Below are 19,339 nucleotides of genomic sequence, written 5' to 3' on the forward strand. Positions count from 1 at the left end.
GGGGGGTGGGGGGGCACTGTCTCCTACCACTACCCCTACACCGCCTCCTGAGCGCTTAGCAACAGTTTCATTGGTGCTTGTCGGGTCCCTGAGACACCAGTCTGCTCAGTGATTAGAGGCTAGGGGGGTCTGCCGCCATGCCATTGGCTGGCCTCGACATGCTGGGGAGGAAGCAGCCAGTCACCTGCTGCATCCTGCAGAGTGTATGCGTCTTTTCTTTTTTTTTTTTTTTTTTTACTGAAATGAGGGACAGCAGAGCCACAAACAGCATTGTCTGCAGAAAAAGAAGCCATCACTTCAAAAAGCCAGGAGTCGCTAGGGGGTGTTTGCATGGGGGGTTAAGGGTGTGTGTGTGTTTGTGTGTGTGTGTGTGTGTGTGGAGTGGGGGGGTTAGATGGAGGGAGCCAGTGCCAACATGGAGTGAGTCATGCTGGGGGGGGGGTGGTTAAAGGGATGAAGGGGAGTTGGGTGATTAGTGAGGTGAGGTAATGCCTCAAACCAGAGATGATGTCATCACATAATAGACAATACACACACTCTCACTCCACAGAACACACACTTGCATACCTCTGCTGGCATGCAGCGTGAATGAATGAGAATTTGATTGATCACCGCACAATGACTAACAATTGATCGCCTCACAGCGACTAATGTGACAGGCAATAACTCTCCCAGCCCGGAGAAGGAAATGAAAAAGGCCAGATGGGCAGTTTTTTTTTTTTTGGCAGAAAGTCGACCTTTCTCTTAGCTGCTCTAATTTCTTTTAGATTGTCTTTTGTTTTGTTTTGTTCTAGTCAAACCACCATCTCTCTCTCTCTCTCTCTCCCTCTCTCTCTCTCTCTCTCTCTCTCTCCCTCTGTCCACTGTCTGTGTGTCTCTCTCTCTCACTGTCTGTCGCCTTTAAGTGGAGCAGTAGCCTTGTGGGCCAACAGTGGCACATTAGCGGCGGGTGAGAGCTGACTGTGTTTGACAGGATTGCTGTAGCGTCGGCAGCAACACACAAACACTCGCACACGCCACTGCAACTGTCCGATCCTTACCTCCCCGCTCCCATTGAACCCACCCCCCACCCCTGCTACGTTTCCCAAGGGTAGAATAACAGTGACATGATTCTAAACACAAAATGACTCCATAATAAACTGTGTATAAAAAAAAAAACATTTCAAAAGCACCAATGTTAAAGATATAATATAATAATTATATTAAAGAACTAAACTAATAATGATCACCTTGTAAAGGGAAAAATAAAATGTAATAATCTAGAATCTGACCTCACACAGAGGTCTTGATGATCCGGTGCAGCAGAGCAGTAATGTTGGATAAAGGGCATCTGCACATTCAAAACAAGAGCCGAGGGTAAGACTTGAATGAGTCCGATTTGTAGCTCTTAAAAAATTAATAGGTCTAAGAAATTCATAGCAGAAGAGACATAAGGGGAAGAAAACATTTGTGCTGAGGAGTGTGTTTTTTAATCATTTAGACTATTTTTTTAAGTGATCGGCTCTTTTGAATCATTTATTTTATTATTCCACAAAAATTTGAGATACAAAATCTACACCCTTGTTTCTGAATTATTTTTTCTTTTGTCTTAAAGATTTAACAAAAATGTAGGAACTCAACACAAGACCCTTTCAAGAAACACAAAGACCAGGATAAACAAAGACCATAAAACAACAGAGTGGGGGGTGGGGGGGTGTTGATCATATATTCATACACATTTCATCAAAGAAAACCTTTTAATTTGCTTTGATTAGGGTTTTTTTTTTTCATGTAATCTAGAAAGTGCTGCCATATATTTTTAAAAATAGATTCCTTTTCCTCAAACTCTTTCTTCCTCAAATGCTTTGCAGCTAATGAATAACCTTGTTCCAATTAGCAGAACAGATTTTAAGGAAATACATGCGTTAGTTATATCTAAGCTAACACACAATCTCTATGAACTTGATGGCATGGACACTCTTTAAGATTTAAAGTGGTAAACATACCCACCAGCCACACAGCACGTCAGGCGTAGTGTGAACGTAATGAGATGTACTTTACATAATGTCGTGCTGGTACGTTGCCAAAAGTCATAAATACTGTGACACGTGCAGGTGGATTGTATTTAATTTTCCCTCGTCTAGATCACATTTAAAACGGAGACTTTAGCATTAGATTTATGCTTATGTGGCTTAAATGAAGTAACATGAGTTTGATGCAGAATGTTTGATTGGATCAATGTATGTCTGAGGTTACCTCATTCTCATTCGGAGAAACGGTGCATATAAATCAACCCACCTCGATTATTTTCTAATTTTTTTGTTCATGTAAGTGTGGATATGTGCATCAAACAATATTACAGAAGACAATAGAAGAAGTGGTCTCATATTAGAGAACTTCCACTCACTTTAATAGATAGACTGCTTTATGATTTAAATAGCTGTCAAAATATGTCAATTTGAAGCACCCCACTTTCCCCCGGACCCTCTACGGACTCATTGACCCCTCACAGTGCTGAGATGTAATGATTGTTCTGGTCTCTTGAAACTTAGAACAGAAAAAGAGTTAATAATTCACTAGACAGCTCTACCAGATTATTAAAGAGCTGTGATGACGATGAAGCTAAGATTCAGAAATAAGTAGAGGGAGTTTGAATAGATTTGCCTGCAGGGCAAATAAATCTGCAGCAAAGCTTAAACTTCTTGTCCTATGGAAACCTCAGCGTTGTCGTCTTGGAGAGTTTTATGTTTTTTTTTTTTAAATAAGCACCAAAACTGACACTTTCTACCTGCTCAAACATCAAACCAATCTATTATTATCTGATGTGATGAAGTTAGATAGCGTTGGTATTGTCATCTCGGGTTATTTATTTATTTCCAAGGTGGAGGTCTTGAAAAACTTCAACATAAATGCTTCATTCAACGTAAATTTTCACAACCTTTTCTCACTTCTTGCTGATGCAGAGTTTTGTAGGACAACATTGTAAACCAGACAGTGCAGAGAGCAGTGGAGTAGAACCGTGTCTGGATGTGTGTCTGCGCCCGTGGGGAAGATGAGCAGGAAGAGCAGCTGAGAGAGCAGATCCAGGCTAACCGGTGGTAAAACACTGGGCCGGATCAGAGACGTGGATTAAAGCATCAGGAGCAGGATGACTCATGCACAGAGAAGTTCCCCTCTGCTGTAAACCTCTTTGCGTCTCCTCAGCCATGCCAGCCATGGTGTGATGTGATGGTCAGATTGTTAACCCCTCCTCCTTTCACTTGCTAAATTTATCCTGGTCTCGTCTCCAAGTCACCCCCCCCCCTCCCTCCCTCCCTCTAAAAAGATGACATCACCTCTGATCCTGGCTATGCTCTCTAGTAAATCAGTCTACCATGCATTGCTCCCTCTTGGCATTTTTTTTTTTAATCCACCACAAAGCTACTACACTGACCTTTTTAGAGTCTGATAGGATTTTACCAAAAACAAGGTGACTGACTGGTCATGGGTTCGACCCAAACACCACTTGATGTGTCCGTCCCTTTCTGGTCGTGTTCATCAAGAAGATGAGGAATCCCTCACTGGTGAAAAACTGTTTTCATATCACTGAACAGTTTGTTGAAAAGAGTGAGTCACAACTCGGACAAACAAACAGATTCTTGATAACAGTCTTTATATAATGATGACTGAAGTGCTTGAGGAAAGCAATTGTCCTGACCCCCCCCCCCGCGGAGCTAATGCTATGGAGGTTAAATCAGGATTAGGCTCATGTTTTTGCAATGATGTCATCCTTACTGCTCCCCTACAGTGAGCACCTAATAGCTCACACACACACGTTATCCACGGTTGCACACTTTTATAAAGATCCAGGTTAATTACTTGGGCTCTTAGTTGTGTAATGGTCCCAGGCCTGTGGATTGAGTCCAAGTGTGCGGGGGCTAACGCTGCTGCTGTGTGGGCGGAAGTGTGTCGGCCGGTGTTGTCTGTGTGGGCAAGTATTTGGATGTTTGAACGATTGTCTGTCTGAGCTGAAAAGGACTTTTCATAATGTAAAAGATATTCCAGGAGGGTTGGTGTGTGTTGAAAGCTGTTGCATCAGACGGAATAAAATTCAGAACCACTTATTTTATCAAAGATTTGTCCTGATGTCACTGGTGCAGTGTGTGATATTAACGGTTGGACAAAGTTTATGCAGCAATGGCAACAACAGTACCTTACCTAGTGTTCAGTGTATCTGGGGCTTGTTCAGATGACTTTAGTAGGGGGAGTCCAGGTGTGGTACAGCGTCACCTGTGTTCCAGTTCATTAGGCTAACACCAGTGGACCACAGACTACAGGTACAAAAAGGTTAATGTCACATTTAGTGGGAAATAATCTTATTCATGGCTCTTTTGTGTTTATGTGCAGGGCTGCGACTAATGATTCATTTCATTACCAATTAATTTGCTGCTTCAGTCTTCAAATATCTTAATTTATCCAACCAATAGTTCAAAATCCAATGATTCAGTTCATTATGATATAAAACAGGAAATCGTCATATTTCAGGGGCAGAAAGCTACATTTTTTAAATTAAAAACAATACTTAAATGATTACTTGATTATTAAAATAATAGCTGACTATTTTTCTAATCATCTTTTTCAGCTAATTGTTGCAGCTCCAGATTTGTGCCTCTCCAACTAATCTAACATCAGATTGTGATATTTTGACAGTACGAACCAATAACAAAAACCGATCTGATGATTCCTGCAGGTGTTTGGCAATAAGATGGTCATCCCCTCACTGGACGGTGCCTTGTTCCAGTGGAACCGGGACAGAGAGAGTATGGAGGCAGTGCCTTTCAGCGTGGAGTCCTTGCTGGAGTCGTCCTACCGTATCGGAGAGGACACCGTCCTGGTTGGGGGCAAATCCCTAACTACCTATGGTCTGGGGGCTTACAGCGGCAAGGTCAGTGAAATCATTTCAATTCAAATATGACAGCATGGAAACAAATGGAATGAATGGACTTATATTTTTCCTTTGTTCCACCAAGAGACTGAATCAAATTAATCATACCAATTAGTTTTGAAAGAAGTCAGCAAAACAGCAACCAAACCTAATTCCACTAACACAGTAGAATAACCCTCGTCGTAATTTCCCCCGTTGTTTTCCTCAGCTTCGGTACATCTGCTCTGCGGTGGGCTGCAGCCACTGGGGGGATACTAATAATGAGATGGAGTCTGAAGACGTGCTCCTGCTGCAGAGGACTCAGAAGACCGTGCGAGCCATCAGGCCCCGATCAGGGATGGAGAAGTGAGTTTCATTCAATCATTCAATCTGTCCCTGTCGCTCTCGGTCAGCCCGAGTCATGAAGCAGCTACCGTATCTTTCAGAAAGAGCCACGTGACTGACTTTCTGTCAGTGGTTTTAAATCGTGTCAGTCAGCTTGTCATCTACTTTCCCATATTTTGCATACTCATTATCTATGCATTCTTTTTGTCAGTGTCCTGATCTCACCCTCAGTAGACAGATTAAATCTGTAATTGTATTATGCACGGCCATGTTACATAAATATCCATTTTGTTTACATTTGGAGTCAGCTGATTTAAAATGCAGTGAGGAATAATTAATTCATTTATTAAACAAAATAACACTCAACAGTTATCATTAGTATACTTTTTTATAAAGTTAACCTTTTAATTGTGATGATCAGTTACCAAAGTACAAATTAAAGAAGGTGTTTCACCTGTGTGTTATCGTTCTTGTTACAAGGTGGAACTTCAGTGTCGGAAACTTTGAGCTGAAGCTTCTTCCTGAGGCTCAGTCTGGAATCAACTTCCTGGAGGGAGAAGTGGCGAATGGCGATGCCTGGAGGGAGAGTCAGCGGGTCATCACAGACGAACCGAAAGAGAGGGAGCAGGCGGAGAACCAGCAGAACCAGAAGCAGAATCTGGACCTCGTCATCAAAGTGTCAGTTCCTGATTGGAAGGTCATGGCCTTCAGCACCGAGCCTGAGGGACAGCTGGTCTGGGAGCGTCAGGTTAGATGTTATAAACTTAACTAAACTAAATTTACAGTCAGGCGGTTTATTTGAACTCTTTCTAGACATCAACAAAGCACAAAATCTAACTCTCTATCACCTGTGTTTTGTAGTTCTGCACGCCCATCGCCTCGGCCTGGCTGGTGGGCGGTGGTAAAGTCACACCAATCAGCCTGTTTGACGACACTGCCTACAGCAACCAGTCAGAAACTGATGAGGAGGAGGATAACGATGATCCGGAGAAGGCCAGGGGAACGGCAGAGTCCAGCGTGTACTTAGGTAATTTTATACACGAGCATAAATAAACACCTGAAGTGTGTCGGTGTTAGAAGATTTGGTGTTTAAAAAACGGAGGCAGGAGGATGATGATTGATAAGCTGTGCGTTTTGACACTTGTATTGTAGTGCACAAACAAACCCCTTTGCTCTTATTTTACCAGGGATGTTCCAGGGACAGCTCTACCTCCAGTCCTCAGTGAGGATCACTGAAAAGTTCCCCTCCAAAGCTATCGGATCAGAGAAGAGTATAATTCCACTGCCTACTGTCAGATGGAAGCCTCTAATCCGTAAGTCCACAGCTCCTCAGTCAAATCATTAGGTGCTGTGTCTAATTACCAAAGTCACTGAGGTAGTGAGGGCATGAACACCTGAGGTGCAGTGACCAAACACCGACCTCATCACTGTAGTTTTAGCCACTAAGTGAAACTTTGTTCCCAAGAATTATTTGAAGTCATCTGGACACTGTGTCTCCCTGTGTTCCCTATTTATTCCCCTTGATATACAGCCACTCTGAGATTGTTATTCCATATTGATCCGTCTTACCACTGAAATCAAAGAACTTATTCATCTTGTTCGTGACACAGATTCCCCGTCTCGGACACCAGCCCTGGTCGGCTCTGATGAATTCGACAAGTGTCTGAATAACGACAAGTTCTCCCATGACGAATACAGTAACGGAGCCTTGTCCATCCTTCAGTATCCATACGGTAAGAACCTCGTACTGGACTAAAAGCCCACATTAAAGTCTTATATACATGAAGGGCACCCAGGATGTACAGCAGAGAGAAGTGAACTAGCTGAGAGGGACACAGGCAACAAAAATCTCCACTGACTGATTTCTTTGTTTCCTCCTTGTAGACAATGGCTACTACTTCCCCTACAGCAAGCGTTACAGAGAGAAGCGCGACAGTGCTGTAAGCCTGATAAAGGGAAACGTGGCGGGGGGTGACAGTCGCAGGAGGAAGGACCCCGTGCTGCTGCTGCCTTGGTGGAAGGAGATCCTCGGCACCATCGTCTTCTGCATCGCCGCCACCACCTACATCGTCCGCAAGTTCTTCCACCCTCCCGCCCCTGTAGCCTACGTGAGGGTAAGGCCACAGACAGACAGACAGACAGATGAGCATAGTGCGATAATTCCTCACGGTGCAAATGCAACTTTTATTCTGTGTAAAGAATTTGCTTCAGTAACAAACAAAACAAACACAAACAAACTTTCTGTGACATCCTTGAGGTTTTTAATTTGAGTGTCTTTGTCAGATGATAAAGTTGACAAAGTTCATTTCAATCAGACATTTTAAATGATATATTTTTAAAGTAAGATACAATTTTTCTTTGAACTAGTTCCTTTAACATAAGCACATTGAATCTTAAAGGAATGTCTTGTCTGAGAAGAAGCTGAATACGTGTTCTGCCCTCTGTATCTGCTTCCTGTGAGGGACCTTGTTCAGGTGTTTCTCAGAAAAAAAATACCCAACATGCCACAAAAGTTAAGCTTGTTTTTTCTAATAGAAAAAAAGCAACATGTATGATGTCCTCAATATGTCCCGTCCCCCCCCCCCCAGCAACGGAAAGAGTCGGAGACACAGTGCCAGACAGACAGCAAGTTTGACCTTGAGGTTGTCGAATCCAAAGAGCCGGTTGCCATGGAGACCCGTTCCAGCGAATATGTGTCCAGGTACGTCATTAACACACTGTGAAGCTGAGGCGGAACACGCTTCATGTAAATGCTTTTGTCATGACTCAGGGGAAGTTCACATAACAACACCACTGTGCCGGGAATTGTTATCCTCACACTTGAAAGTCGAACGCGAGTCTCACTCTTTCAAGGTGTAGCTACAGATTCAGCACTGTTACCATGGTGACCACTGGTCTTCCAGCCTGCCTTCATAGGACAAGGCAGAGATTGGAGATACGAGCCGTAGTAGTGCATGATTGGATAACTCAGCTGTTCCATCAAATGAAAATGACCTTGTCACCCGCAGACCCCACCCCACCCAGCAGCATCTGCCACAGGGTCGAGGTGTCACTTTACATCACTGTCAGCACATTGTCTGAAGTTTTTCTGTTATTTTGGACATCCGGAATATGATCAGTGGCCATAATTTATGGGCTGCCACTGACATCCTGTAGTCTGATTGATGGACTTTACGTGTTTATATTCGTGAGCTAAATAATGTGGCTTTTCCCTCCCAAACACAAGCAGGAATCCGACCAAACTGCAGTGTGTTTTTTTTTTTCTCTCCTGGTGTCATCACTTACACAGTCTCTTCTTTGATCCACCCTAAAATGACAAACACCCCACCCATCCCTTTCCTTTAAAGCTGCTGCAATCCATGCAGATTGCTTTTGCTGAAGAACTTTCTTTAAATAAAACCGGTGGCTGTTGCAGCAGCTGCTGCAGACATGAGTCAGGATCATTACGAGGGAGATAGAGATCAGGAAACCAGAAGAGGCCTGAATCGCATGTGCCCACACATTTCCTAATAAGACAGCCCTCAATCCCCTGAGGGGCCTGAGCAGGGATGCTTTGACAGGGTGTAGAAGAGAGTGAATGGAGGCAGCAAACTCAATGATTTAATTTCTTTACGTCTACTTAGAATAACGGAGTACTCCCTAATGATGGTTTATGGAGTCAGACCAAATGGAAAAACTGTGATACTCCTGACAGGCGGTGTGTGATTGAGATACAAATAGCAGAAGAGCTGTGTCTATACAGACATACGCCTGTATACAACAAATGAATATTACGTTATTTAACTTTAAAATAGACCATGTTGGTCCTAACATCATGAAAATAAAAATTCTCTGTTCAGTTTATTTTTTTATTCTAATAATTTGTCGTTGCTGTTACTGAGCCTGTGACTTTGAGGTACAGTTTGCCTTAGTGACAGCTAAGAGCTTTTTTGACAGCACAATATTAATGTGAATTAATGATTCATGTTCAGCTTTAACTTGGTTTCCTGCCAACTCAGCACTCACAGCCTTGACAGGGATTTCAGTGTCTTTGTTATATGATAAAAACTTAATTTCAAACTAAGGATAGGATCTGTAAAAAGCGAGATACAAAATAGGTGATGGATGTTTCACCTGAGAGGAAAGTTGAATACGTGTTCTGCCCTCTGTATGTGTTTCTGTGTGTGAGAGACCTTGTTCAGGTGTCTCTCAGAAAAAAATACCCAGCATGAGAAATCTTTGTCATACGGTATTAATATTTCCTTCTCTCTTCGGTTGCGCCATCTTTTTCTTTTAGTCTAACCACGTGTTTTTGCTGTTACTCAGCATGTGACTTTGAAGTAGAGTTTGCATTAGTGACAGCTGAGAATTTTTTGACAGCACAATGTTAATGTGAAATTAATGATTCATGTTCAGCTTTAACTTGGTTTCCTGCCAACTCAGCACCCACAGTCAGCCATGACAGGGATTTGGCTGGTGGTAATTTCTTCTCTGCTAATCACCTTTTACCACTTAATACACCTCCTTGACTATAGAGGATTATGTGATTCCCTGGTCTTTGAAATTGTCAGGGCCGTAGGTAATAACACACGTGTCACACACAGCTCCTTTCTGCCACTGAGCACAGTGTGATTCTTCTTTGCATAATGACAACCAAAGTGTCTCTCCCCAGGTACTTAACCGACTTTGAGCCAGTGCAGTGCCTCGGCCGCGGGGGGTTCGGTGTTGTGTTTGAAGCACGCAACAAAGTGGACGACTGCAACTATGCCATCAAAAGAATCCGCCTGCCCAACAGGTAGTGCCTCTCACTGGCCGCACCACAGGCTTTGTAGCTGGGGGCTATTGCCTCTGTTTTCTTGAAAGCTGTTAAACTGGTTATGTAAGCAGCAACTTACTAGTCTAAACACAGAAAAACCGTGCAGCAACATCTGACGCTTTGGAACAAATAGTAGCCATGCAAATTTATATTTGTACTGACAAGCATGGAAATTTAGTGTTGAGCTGCAGCGGCTCTGCATTTACTTTCACATTAGCCCTGTTGTTGACTGGAGCATCCCGTAATGCATAAACAACTAGTCTGTTAATTATTTTCATGCCCAGTGTTTTTGTTGAAGCGCTTGTTAAGCCCTTGGTGCATCAAAGCCAGCTTCATTTTGTGTCATTACGGTCTGTTGGTGTAATGGAAAAAATCCCAATATTTTTGTCTTAGAACATTTGTTCATGCATTCGTTCAACAATGAGTTAAGTGACTGGGAATAAAAAAAAAAAACATAACAAATCTAAAAAGAGCAAAGTCTTATTAGGAATTCTTTGGAGTTGTGTGTTCATACCTTTAATTCATCAAAAATCAGACAACCAACTGTCAAACTAAGTTTTTTTTTCTCCCATCATTCAGGGAGCTGGCTCGTGAGAAGGTGATGCGAGAGGTGAAGGCCCTGGCCAAACTGGAGCACCCTGGGATTATCCGCTACTTCAATGCCTGGCAGGAGAGCCCCCCCGAGGGCTGGCAGGAGGAGATGGACAAGAGGTGGCTGAAAGACGCCAGGTGAGCCTCGGCTTTTAAAACCTGTTATCCCGTGTTGCTCGGCAGGTCGAACACGGCGCTTAAGTCTGCGAGGAGTCTGTTTTCCTCCCAGCGGCGTCCATGCAAAGAAACTTCAACCTCTGCTTGAGAAGAATAATGACATGAAATAATCACATTTGTGACATTTAGTACACCACAGACTCGACATCGCTCGGCTCACTTCACTCACTGATTAAGACAGATGTTAAAATGTCATGTAATGAGAAATGCATATTGGCATTAAGCAAATTTGCAGCAGTGTATTCAAAGTCTGGTGTGTTTAGTCCTTTGCTTGATGCACATTAAATATTGCTGCAGTATATTTTGTGATTTCCTTTTTTTCATATTCATTACACACTTGCAAGTTTGTCTGGAATTCATTATTTGTAATATTATGTAGTAGTTGAATGTAATTTAACTGAACCTGTAAGCCTGGCAGCAACAAGACTTCTTCTTCTTCTCTGACAGTACCACCGACTGGCCAATGAGCTTCCTCGACCACATGGAGGCGCTGTCAGTCAAAGTGCCAGTGTCCAGCTCTGTCTCTCCTGTCTGTGGGCCCGAGGGAGACGTTCTGGAGGCCTCCACCGATCCCCGAGCCTTGCTCTCCAGCAGTGCCGGTGGATCCGTCAGTTTCAGCGTTGACGACGGAGACCTCTCCTTCCTCCCGCTCCTGGGCCATGACAGCGTGATGTCCGAGAGGGACAGCCAGGCTGACCCCGACGCCTCGGACACCCCCCACTCCTTTGAGCTGTGCCCCCCGCGCGGCCCCAGTGACTGCACCTCCTCTTCCTTCGACATAGTGTTCGAGGACTCGGGCTGCGACCGAGATGCGGAGGCAGACACGGACTCGGCCTCTAGTGCAGCCAGTCCCAGCACGCTGACGGAGAAGAACAGCTCGTCTTCCTCGCACACCAGGCAACAGGAATCCGCCCCGCCCTCTTCTTCCTCTCCCCCACGGCCAACGTCACTTACCTTGGCTCTCCCCACAACTCCTCCAACCCAGCGAGTCCAGCCTTCTCCCAAGGTCAGTCAGTCATTCACTCACACAGTTGTTATTATAGGCATCAGTGTTAGGGAATACTTTGGGGTAATTTTTGGCTCTTTACCACTAATATTAGCTCTTTCAGTTGTAGTTGTACAAGGAAAAGTTTTCCCAAGAATGATTGTAACATCTGCAGGTGTGGAGGTTTTTTTGTGCATGTGCAATACCTAAATACCAATATATATTATAATATATTTTCTTTTCCTCTTTTTTCTAGTAGCAACTAAACTGAAATATTTATATAAATCATGAAGTCAAACCTGTCTATTCCCATCTCCAGGTGTACCTGTACATCCAGATGCAGCTGTGTCGGAAGGAGAACCTGAAGGACTGGATGGCACAGCGCTGCCTCCCGGAGCAGAGGGAGCACAACCAGTGTCTGGATATCTTCCTCCAGATCGCAGAGGCTGTCGACTTCCTGCACAGCAAGGGGCTCATGCACAGGGACCTCAAGGTGAACATACACACATGCACACACTGTCCACCGTAATGTATCTTACACTGAAAGGGTGAATGTAAAGCAAGAGCAGAACGGTCCTGATGCTGCAGCTTCTGGAAGGAAAATGAACTTTAACACTGTAGGTTTTAAAGCTCATAACTTCATAGCTGCACTTTAAAGCTGCAAGTGCTTTATGAAAAGAAAAATAAACCCACCATTTCATCTTAAACCTCATATTGCAGCTGCGGTAGACACAACTGACCGTTCTACACTACTTGAATTTCTATAGGTTCTTGATTTTTGCCCCAAAATCATTTTTTAAATTTAACTGAGAAGTTAAAACCTGAATATGAAAAACAAAAAAACCCTTCAAACAAGTGGCTGGTCTAATGCAGATGTAGCCACTAACATTTAGCTAAATCTGCTTTAAAAACACTTGTTAAACACTGTTGAAAATGCACTTCTTGCTTCCAAAGTGCAAATCTGGCTGGTTTGGGTTTGATCACTATGTAAGTGATTTCCTCTGCTTGTGTATGTGGAGTGGAACACTTGCAGGTGGTGTCAACAGGTGCATGCATTAGTAATGCTCACTGCCTTCACATATTTGATGTTTGACACATCTTACGTAACCTGTCATCATCCGTCCTGCAGCCCTCCAACATCTTCTTCACTATGGACGACGTGGTGAAGGTGGGAGACTTCGGACTCGTCACGGCCATGGACCAGGAGGAGGACGATGACGAGCCGAGCGCCCTGACGCCCGCGCCGCTCCTCACCAGACACACGGGACAGGTCGGCACTAAGCTCTACATGAGCCCAGAGCAGGTGAGGGAATGGAACTTAAAATAATTCATTTATTTGTGGGAAGTGTTCATGTTTTCATATAAACATAAACAGAAGCTTTTGGTTATAAAGAGGCTATGATAATAATTCCTTATGGGTAAGTAAGATAAGTTGATCTGATCCCTCTAAAAGAGACTTTATGTGTCTTAACTCCATCCTTTCCTTTCTGTCCCGGCAGCTTTCTGGAAACTCGTACTCGCATAAAGTGGACATTTACTCTCTGGGTCTGATCCTGTTTGAGCTGCTGTATCCCTTCAGGACCCAGATGGAGAGAGTGAGGGTGAGTCAGCAAACACATGGGCACATAATCACGTCTTGATTTTACTTCATTTTCTCTCTTTCATTTAATTCCCAAAAGGGTTGTTTCACCCAGTAACTCGGCTTTTGAAATGTCAAGCACGTGGTTATTATCGTCAGTTTAGACTGGATTTGTCAGTATTTTCCTCTTTACAATATACACAGTTTTCTGTGTAAGATACAAATTGGTGTGTGAAGCGTTGAATTAAAAATCAAAGCATCAGTAAAGATAAAAGGAAGTGTGAGCAACGGAAAAAAACGTATAAGGGAGGACAGGAGCGAATAAAGATCAATTAAACAAAAACAAGCTTATATGTGTTGTAAGTAATATTTACCCAACCTGAACTGTTAAAAAAATCAAAGGGTATTAAAATTGGCAGATAATTTCCAATGTAAAGTTAGTTGTTTGATCTGCTCTAATTTTTGGCTTCAGTTTGAATCACCAGTGCTGTTATTTGTGTAAGACAGAGAGAGAATTTCTAATGAGCCAGTTTCTTTCTGTCTCTTTCTTTTATTTACTAAATTGTTTTTTGTTGTGTCAGAAAACTCTGTTGGATAAACAGTAACACATCATCGTTATTGCCATTCGAATGATCATTATTGTCAGTTTTAACACATTTTCTTCACCCTTGTGTGATCGGATCGAACAGGAAGTCTTTGTCTCGGCAACAAAGGGCCTGATTAGCCGTTAGCACAGCTCACAGGTGTTTACATCTTCTTCTTTTTTTTTCCCAGACGCTGACAGAGGTGAGGGCGCTGCGCTTCCCAGAGGTTTTCTCCAAAAACAATGTTCAGGAGGTGAGTGGCCCGCTGCTGCCACCTAGTGGTCACAAACACAAACTACTTCTGGACCGAGACAAGAAAACTGTTTTTGTTAGTGGCTGAGAACAAGCTGTAGGAAATGAACAAAGTGGGACACATGCAGAGCTGGGAGAGTTCACTCTCATATTGTAGTGTGTCACAGATTTAAATGTCCAGTCACCAACATAATCCCCTTGGTGAGTTAAACCTGCTGAATTAATCCAATTAGGAGGTGTATTCGGATTATTTTGCTCCTGAATCAACGCAATATAAAGTAAAGTATGCAAATATCACAATTTTAACACGTAGAATTGTAAACAGCTTCATTCTTACCTCAGACAGTTTTATCAACATGATTTGTTGGTATAATTTGCCTCCATTATCCTGTTAGAATTAAATTATTATCACGTTTTAAAAAGTCGCCGCCGGTGTTGGGTTGGTTACATTACCTTGTTTACCTGTTTACTTTGTAATGAGATTAACATAATCCCATCACGTAATCTGTGATTCTCCAACACTGGAAAATACCCTCTCCCTGCTATCCCTGTATCCCACTTCACTAGCTGTATGCTGTTGTATTTTGGGATGTCCTGTATGTTGTGTGGGTGTGCAGGGGATGACGTGCCTCTGTGTGTTTATGTAAACCATCTGTGTGTGCATGCGTGCGTCTGTTGCTTGGTGTTTTATGAGTTGAGGGTGCAAATTAGTTTAGTTTTTATGTTTACACTTATCACTGGTGCTGTTGTGTTACATGAACCTTAAGGAGGGCAAATAAGTTAAACTAATGGATGTAAATTTCAGCTATGGCATGACTGCTGACAAAGAGCTCATTGTGCTGTATGTTTTCTCTCTGCGTGTAGCTGAGCATGGTGCGCAGCATGCTGTCGCCGAGCCCCGGCGAGCGTCCTGAGGCAGCTGAGATCACAGGGACTCCCCTCTTCCAGGAGCTGGAGCTGCCCTGCCGACTGGCCGTGAGGCAGCGCTCCCGCACCTACAGCGCCTCGTCCATGGGCCGCCCCTCGCGCCAGACATCGACTAACTGAAGATCCCGTGACGCAATATATAACCCCTGTCCCAAACCCCCTCCCCCCCCATTTCCCTGTCATTCCCCTGCTGGTCTGCTGCCCAAGAGAAACACCTCAGCCCCCGTCACACACTGCCTCAGACAGAATCACTTTAGAAGCCAAGTACAACGAATGTGTGGGAAGTTATCTCAGTGGCTTTAGAGCAGCAAGACAAAGTCCTGCACAGTGACCGATCTTGGAGAATACACATGCCGTTACATATTCGCACACATTATGCTGCCCAAAATTCCCAATCAATTTTAATCACACTTACAAGTGTGAATATTTAAAGTAAAGAATAAAGAATATTTTAAAAGCGACAGCTGTTCTGTAATGTTCACGACCAGACTTGGCTCAAGTGGTACTTACAAATAATTCTTAGTGTTTTTTTATTTTTTGAGTGTCTCGGAGTACCAGATGGGCGGTGTTTACTGCCGTCAGTCAGCTCAGCGGAGACTAAGCTGTTATCACTAAATATTATACCTAATTGAATTTGAAATATTTACGGTACTTGTGATCGTCTGAAACAACTGGCAGTCTCCTCTCTCCACTCTTGTCATGGCAAACATCATCTGGTACTCGGAGATAATTGACAGACGTGCTAAGAGCTGTTGTAGATATGATTTGATTCTGGTCTGGTCACAACACGCTGCTTGCTCTCAACATTCAGCCAGTGTTCACTCACTCACGCTACACCTCAGGTATGAAAACCAAGAGGACACTCCAAAGGGGCCTTTGATGCTTGATCATCCTATCTACTAGTGACTAATACTGATCACTGGTATGAGCACTAACTGGTGTTCTGACACCCAATATGCCTGATTTGGGAGACCAAAAAAGACCATCTTTTTTCCTATGTGTTTTTTTTATGAGAGAAGGTGATGTATTGCGTAGAGAAGAGTTTATGAATCCAGATATGATTTGCCTTTAGAAAGGGGCCAGCGGCCCCCTCTGGATGAATGCTGAGCCTCGGGCTCATGTCTTTTTTGCATGTATCTGATAGGAAAGTGAAGGGTTGAGTGTGAGTTTGTTATCTTAAAGCCAGTACTTGGACACAGTTTTTCTGTGTGTAAATTTACACAACGATTCGGAGGTGCTCAATCATTTTTCCAGCACCTCCTCTTTGCTCTCTGTACATAATTGAAGGGAAAAACCTGTTTATACCCTTTTTCTTTGTTAATTCAGAAGATACATTTGATCAATCCTGTACATATTGTAAGGCGCCATTGCTTGTAAATGGCTTTTTCATGAGACACCTGTAAGATAGTGTGATATACTGTTGGAGGGGGAAGAGAGGAGACGATCCCTGCCATTAACGGATAGCTGAATGTTACAGTGTGACCTCCAGAGACAGATGATGTTGGTCACTTCTAATAGCTGTTTGAAATTATTCTCAGTGTTTTCACATATCTGGGGTACCAAGTGGAGGGGGGGGGTGGGGGTTGCCCTGCTTTGAGCACCAGAGGAGAACCCGCAGGACCAGAGTGCCATTTGAAAGTCAGTTAAGTGTACTTTTCTGTAATTGATAACTCACCTCACCTCACATTTTCTTTTTCTTTTTGCAATTGTGCTACTGTGCTCCAGCCCCATCCAGCTGGTGTTCCTGGTGAAGCACTCAGTACTGAGGTCTGCAGCTCTCCCCGTGATGCAGGAGAAATAGCATTTAGTGAAGAAGGTGATACTGTTTTACCCCCGTCTAGTCTAGACTGACTAGTGGGGGACCCGGACCTGATGTTGGTCATATGATCCTCATAAGCATTGTTTTATGTACATAAGAAGTGCTGGGAGAGTACATGACCTGTTTGTAACTACACACACTCAAACTGCTAATTGTAATGTGCTTTCAATGATTGTACTTTTCTAAGGATCTTCTCTCTTTTTCTTTTTTCTTTTTTTTTTTAATTTTAAATAAGCAAAGTTTTTGATTATTCTGCAGGGTTTTTTGATTACTGTAAAGTCTTTGACTGTGTCTGATACAGGAAGTCAAACTGATGTTCGTTTCATCCATCCACTCAGCCCACTGAAAATGACTCATTCTTGTTGTAATTTTATCAATTCTCTCTTCTGTGTTTAAAACGGGACTGTACTCCCACTATGAAAAAGGAGGGAACAGGAGAGATTAAAGGGGGGGGGGTGAAAACTCATGCTGCAAATTCAACAGCTTTATATGAAGGACAGTATGTTCTGATAAGTCCTTTCTTGACAATGTGACACCTTTTTGTAAAATTAATGTTTGATATTTCAAATGAATTCAATAATGGATTCAGGGTAAATTCTTCTCTCCTGTGAAATAAGCTAAAAGGATTTAGAAAACTTCCTTTTTTTGTCCTTTTGTCTTCTAGAAATCAAATCCTGAGTCAGTTGTGATATGAAGACTTTGTACAGCAGGAAACTTAAATCACCTACTGTAGTAAATATCTTGTAATCATATACCGTTAAACTAAAAGCAGCATTACTGACAATAGTGTATTATCGGGGGGTTCTAGAGATTTTGTTCTTTTCACTCAAACCAAGAAAATGTCGTTATAACAGTAGGTTTTTGTTGCTTTTGTTTAAATTGTGCTCATCCTCCTTCCACTCCTGCAGTCTGGGTACTTTTTCTTCCTGAGGTTCAAGTGAAAAATCAGATTCCCTCTTCTCAATCTCTGATGCCTCTGTCTGGACATGTAGTTCTGTGTTCTCGTGCACAAACCCATTCTCCGTCCATGGTGAATTGTAAATATGTTTATTTGCTTTATTTATGTTTTAATGCCGTGATCAATCCTTTTTTGGGTTGGTGTTATTATGAATGCGCTTCATGCGATGGAGCGCATTGGAATATGATGACTTCTTACAAGTCTAAATTTAATAAACTGTTCTATACCGTTTGTACAGTTTTGTGTCCTTGGTGTGCAGTCTGTGGGAGTGAGTGTTGGGCGGTTCAGTCACTGATATTTCATCACTTGATCATCATTAGGCCAACCACCAAAGACATTCAGAAACACAGGAGTGTTTCTCCAATTAAACAACGTTACTGTGAGTAATCATCATTGGTTTGGTGTATGAGATAGCTGCATTACTTTGCACACAACACACGTATAATAATTAATACACATACACAGAACACACTGAATCATGTGTTTGTTTGATTTTTGTAAATATCTGACACTGATATTGAATCAGGAAAGAAACAAAATAATACGTAATCAATGATGGAATAATCAAAATGATAAACAGCAATAACGTAGAAGAATTACATTTATATCACAGCCCACTAGAAAGTCGCAGTGGTAGTAGATGCATCAATAGACCTTAAAGGAACAGTACAGTATTATTTCATAATACCATGAACTATTGCAAAAATTCCCATATTGCATTTTGACACATGCACATGTTATGTCACTATAATGTGGAAATATAGTATTTTTTTTTTATGTGACATTCAGTGGAAGTACAGTACATTTATTAAAGGCACTGCACACACACAAACACACACAGGTGTTTTCAGTTTCTCTGGATGATTTGATCTCTGCTCGGATTGAAGTCGCCTCAGTACATGTCAATCAAACATAGTCTGTACACACCTGAGCAGAGGACTAATTAATTAATTGTGTATATATGTAAAGAAATGTGTATAATGTAAAGAAAGGTCACTATTTACTATTTGCTTTATATATTTTTAGAGAAAGCAAAACAGAAGCTTTATGTATTTATTTATTTTACTTTATACTTTATTCATTTTAAGCTCCAGAAAAAGCTGTTAAGTGAACCTTAAATTACTATTATTTCTGCAGCTACTTTGTTTAAGGTCAACAATTTCACAGTTATTATTTTTGTTAGAATTCAAAAACAACTGCTCCCGAGTTTTACATAAATAGGAGCATGGGATATGTAGTTTTAATGCTTAATGAAATAATAATTTAAACTTTCTTGATATAAAAATGGGTTTTCAGAATAACAAAATAGCCCAATGGAAAGAAACCAATGTATGGGGAAAATATCATGTAGAAGAGGCTGACATGTTACCTTAAATAAAGGGGCGGGGTTTCTGCCCTCTGTTTTCAAAATAAAAGTTTAAAACCCTGAGCGCTTCACCCCCCCC

General features: G+C 42.3%; 1 protein-coding gene across 1 annotated transcript in view; it reads left to right on the forward strand.

The window, feature by feature from the left end:
* Window positions 1–18,125, forward strand: part of eif2ak3 (eukaryotic translation initiation factor 2-alpha kinase 3) — a 32,327-nt gene extending 14,202 nt beyond the window's left edge. Inside the window, exons 3-18 of the mRNA XM_023396359.2 lie at window positions 4,709–4,903; window positions 5,112–5,248; window positions 5,708–5,975; window positions 6,089–6,254; window positions 6,415–6,540; window positions 6,838–6,960; window positions 7,112–7,341; window positions 7,816–7,928; window positions 9,879–10,001; window positions 10,602–10,751; window positions 11,238–11,796; window positions 12,095–12,268; window positions 12,905–13,078; window positions 13,275–13,376; window positions 14,129–14,191; window positions 15,055–18,125. Of these exons, the coding sequence (XP_023252127.1) occupies window positions 4,709–4,903; window positions 5,112–5,248; window positions 5,708–5,975; window positions 6,089–6,254; window positions 6,415–6,540; window positions 6,838–6,960; window positions 7,112–7,341; window positions 7,816–7,928; window positions 9,879–10,001; window positions 10,602–10,751; window positions 11,238–11,796; window positions 12,095–12,268; window positions 12,905–13,078; window positions 13,275–13,376; window positions 14,129–14,191; window positions 15,055–15,237 (2,886 nt within the window). The 3' untranslated portion in view covers window positions 15,238–18,125. The remainder of the gene's footprint in view (window positions 1–4,708; window positions 4,904–5,111; window positions 5,249–5,707; window positions 5,976–6,088; window positions 6,255–6,414; window positions 6,541–6,837; window positions 6,961–7,111; window positions 7,342–7,815; window positions 7,929–9,878; window positions 10,002–10,601; window positions 10,752–11,237; window positions 11,797–12,094; window positions 12,269–12,904; window positions 13,079–13,274; window positions 13,377–14,128; window positions 14,192–15,054) is intronic.
* Window positions 18,126–19,339: the final 1,214 nt, after the last annotated feature.

This window comes from Seriola lalandi, unplaced genomic scaffold (assembly GCF_002814215.2).
Source record: "Seriola lalandi dorsalis isolate HSWRI2012SDOR001 ecotype SW California unplaced genomic scaffold, Sedor1 jcf7180002054976, whole genome shotgun sequence".
NCBI lineage: Eukaryota > Metazoa > Chordata > Actinopteri > Carangiformes > Carangidae > Seriola > Seriola lalandi.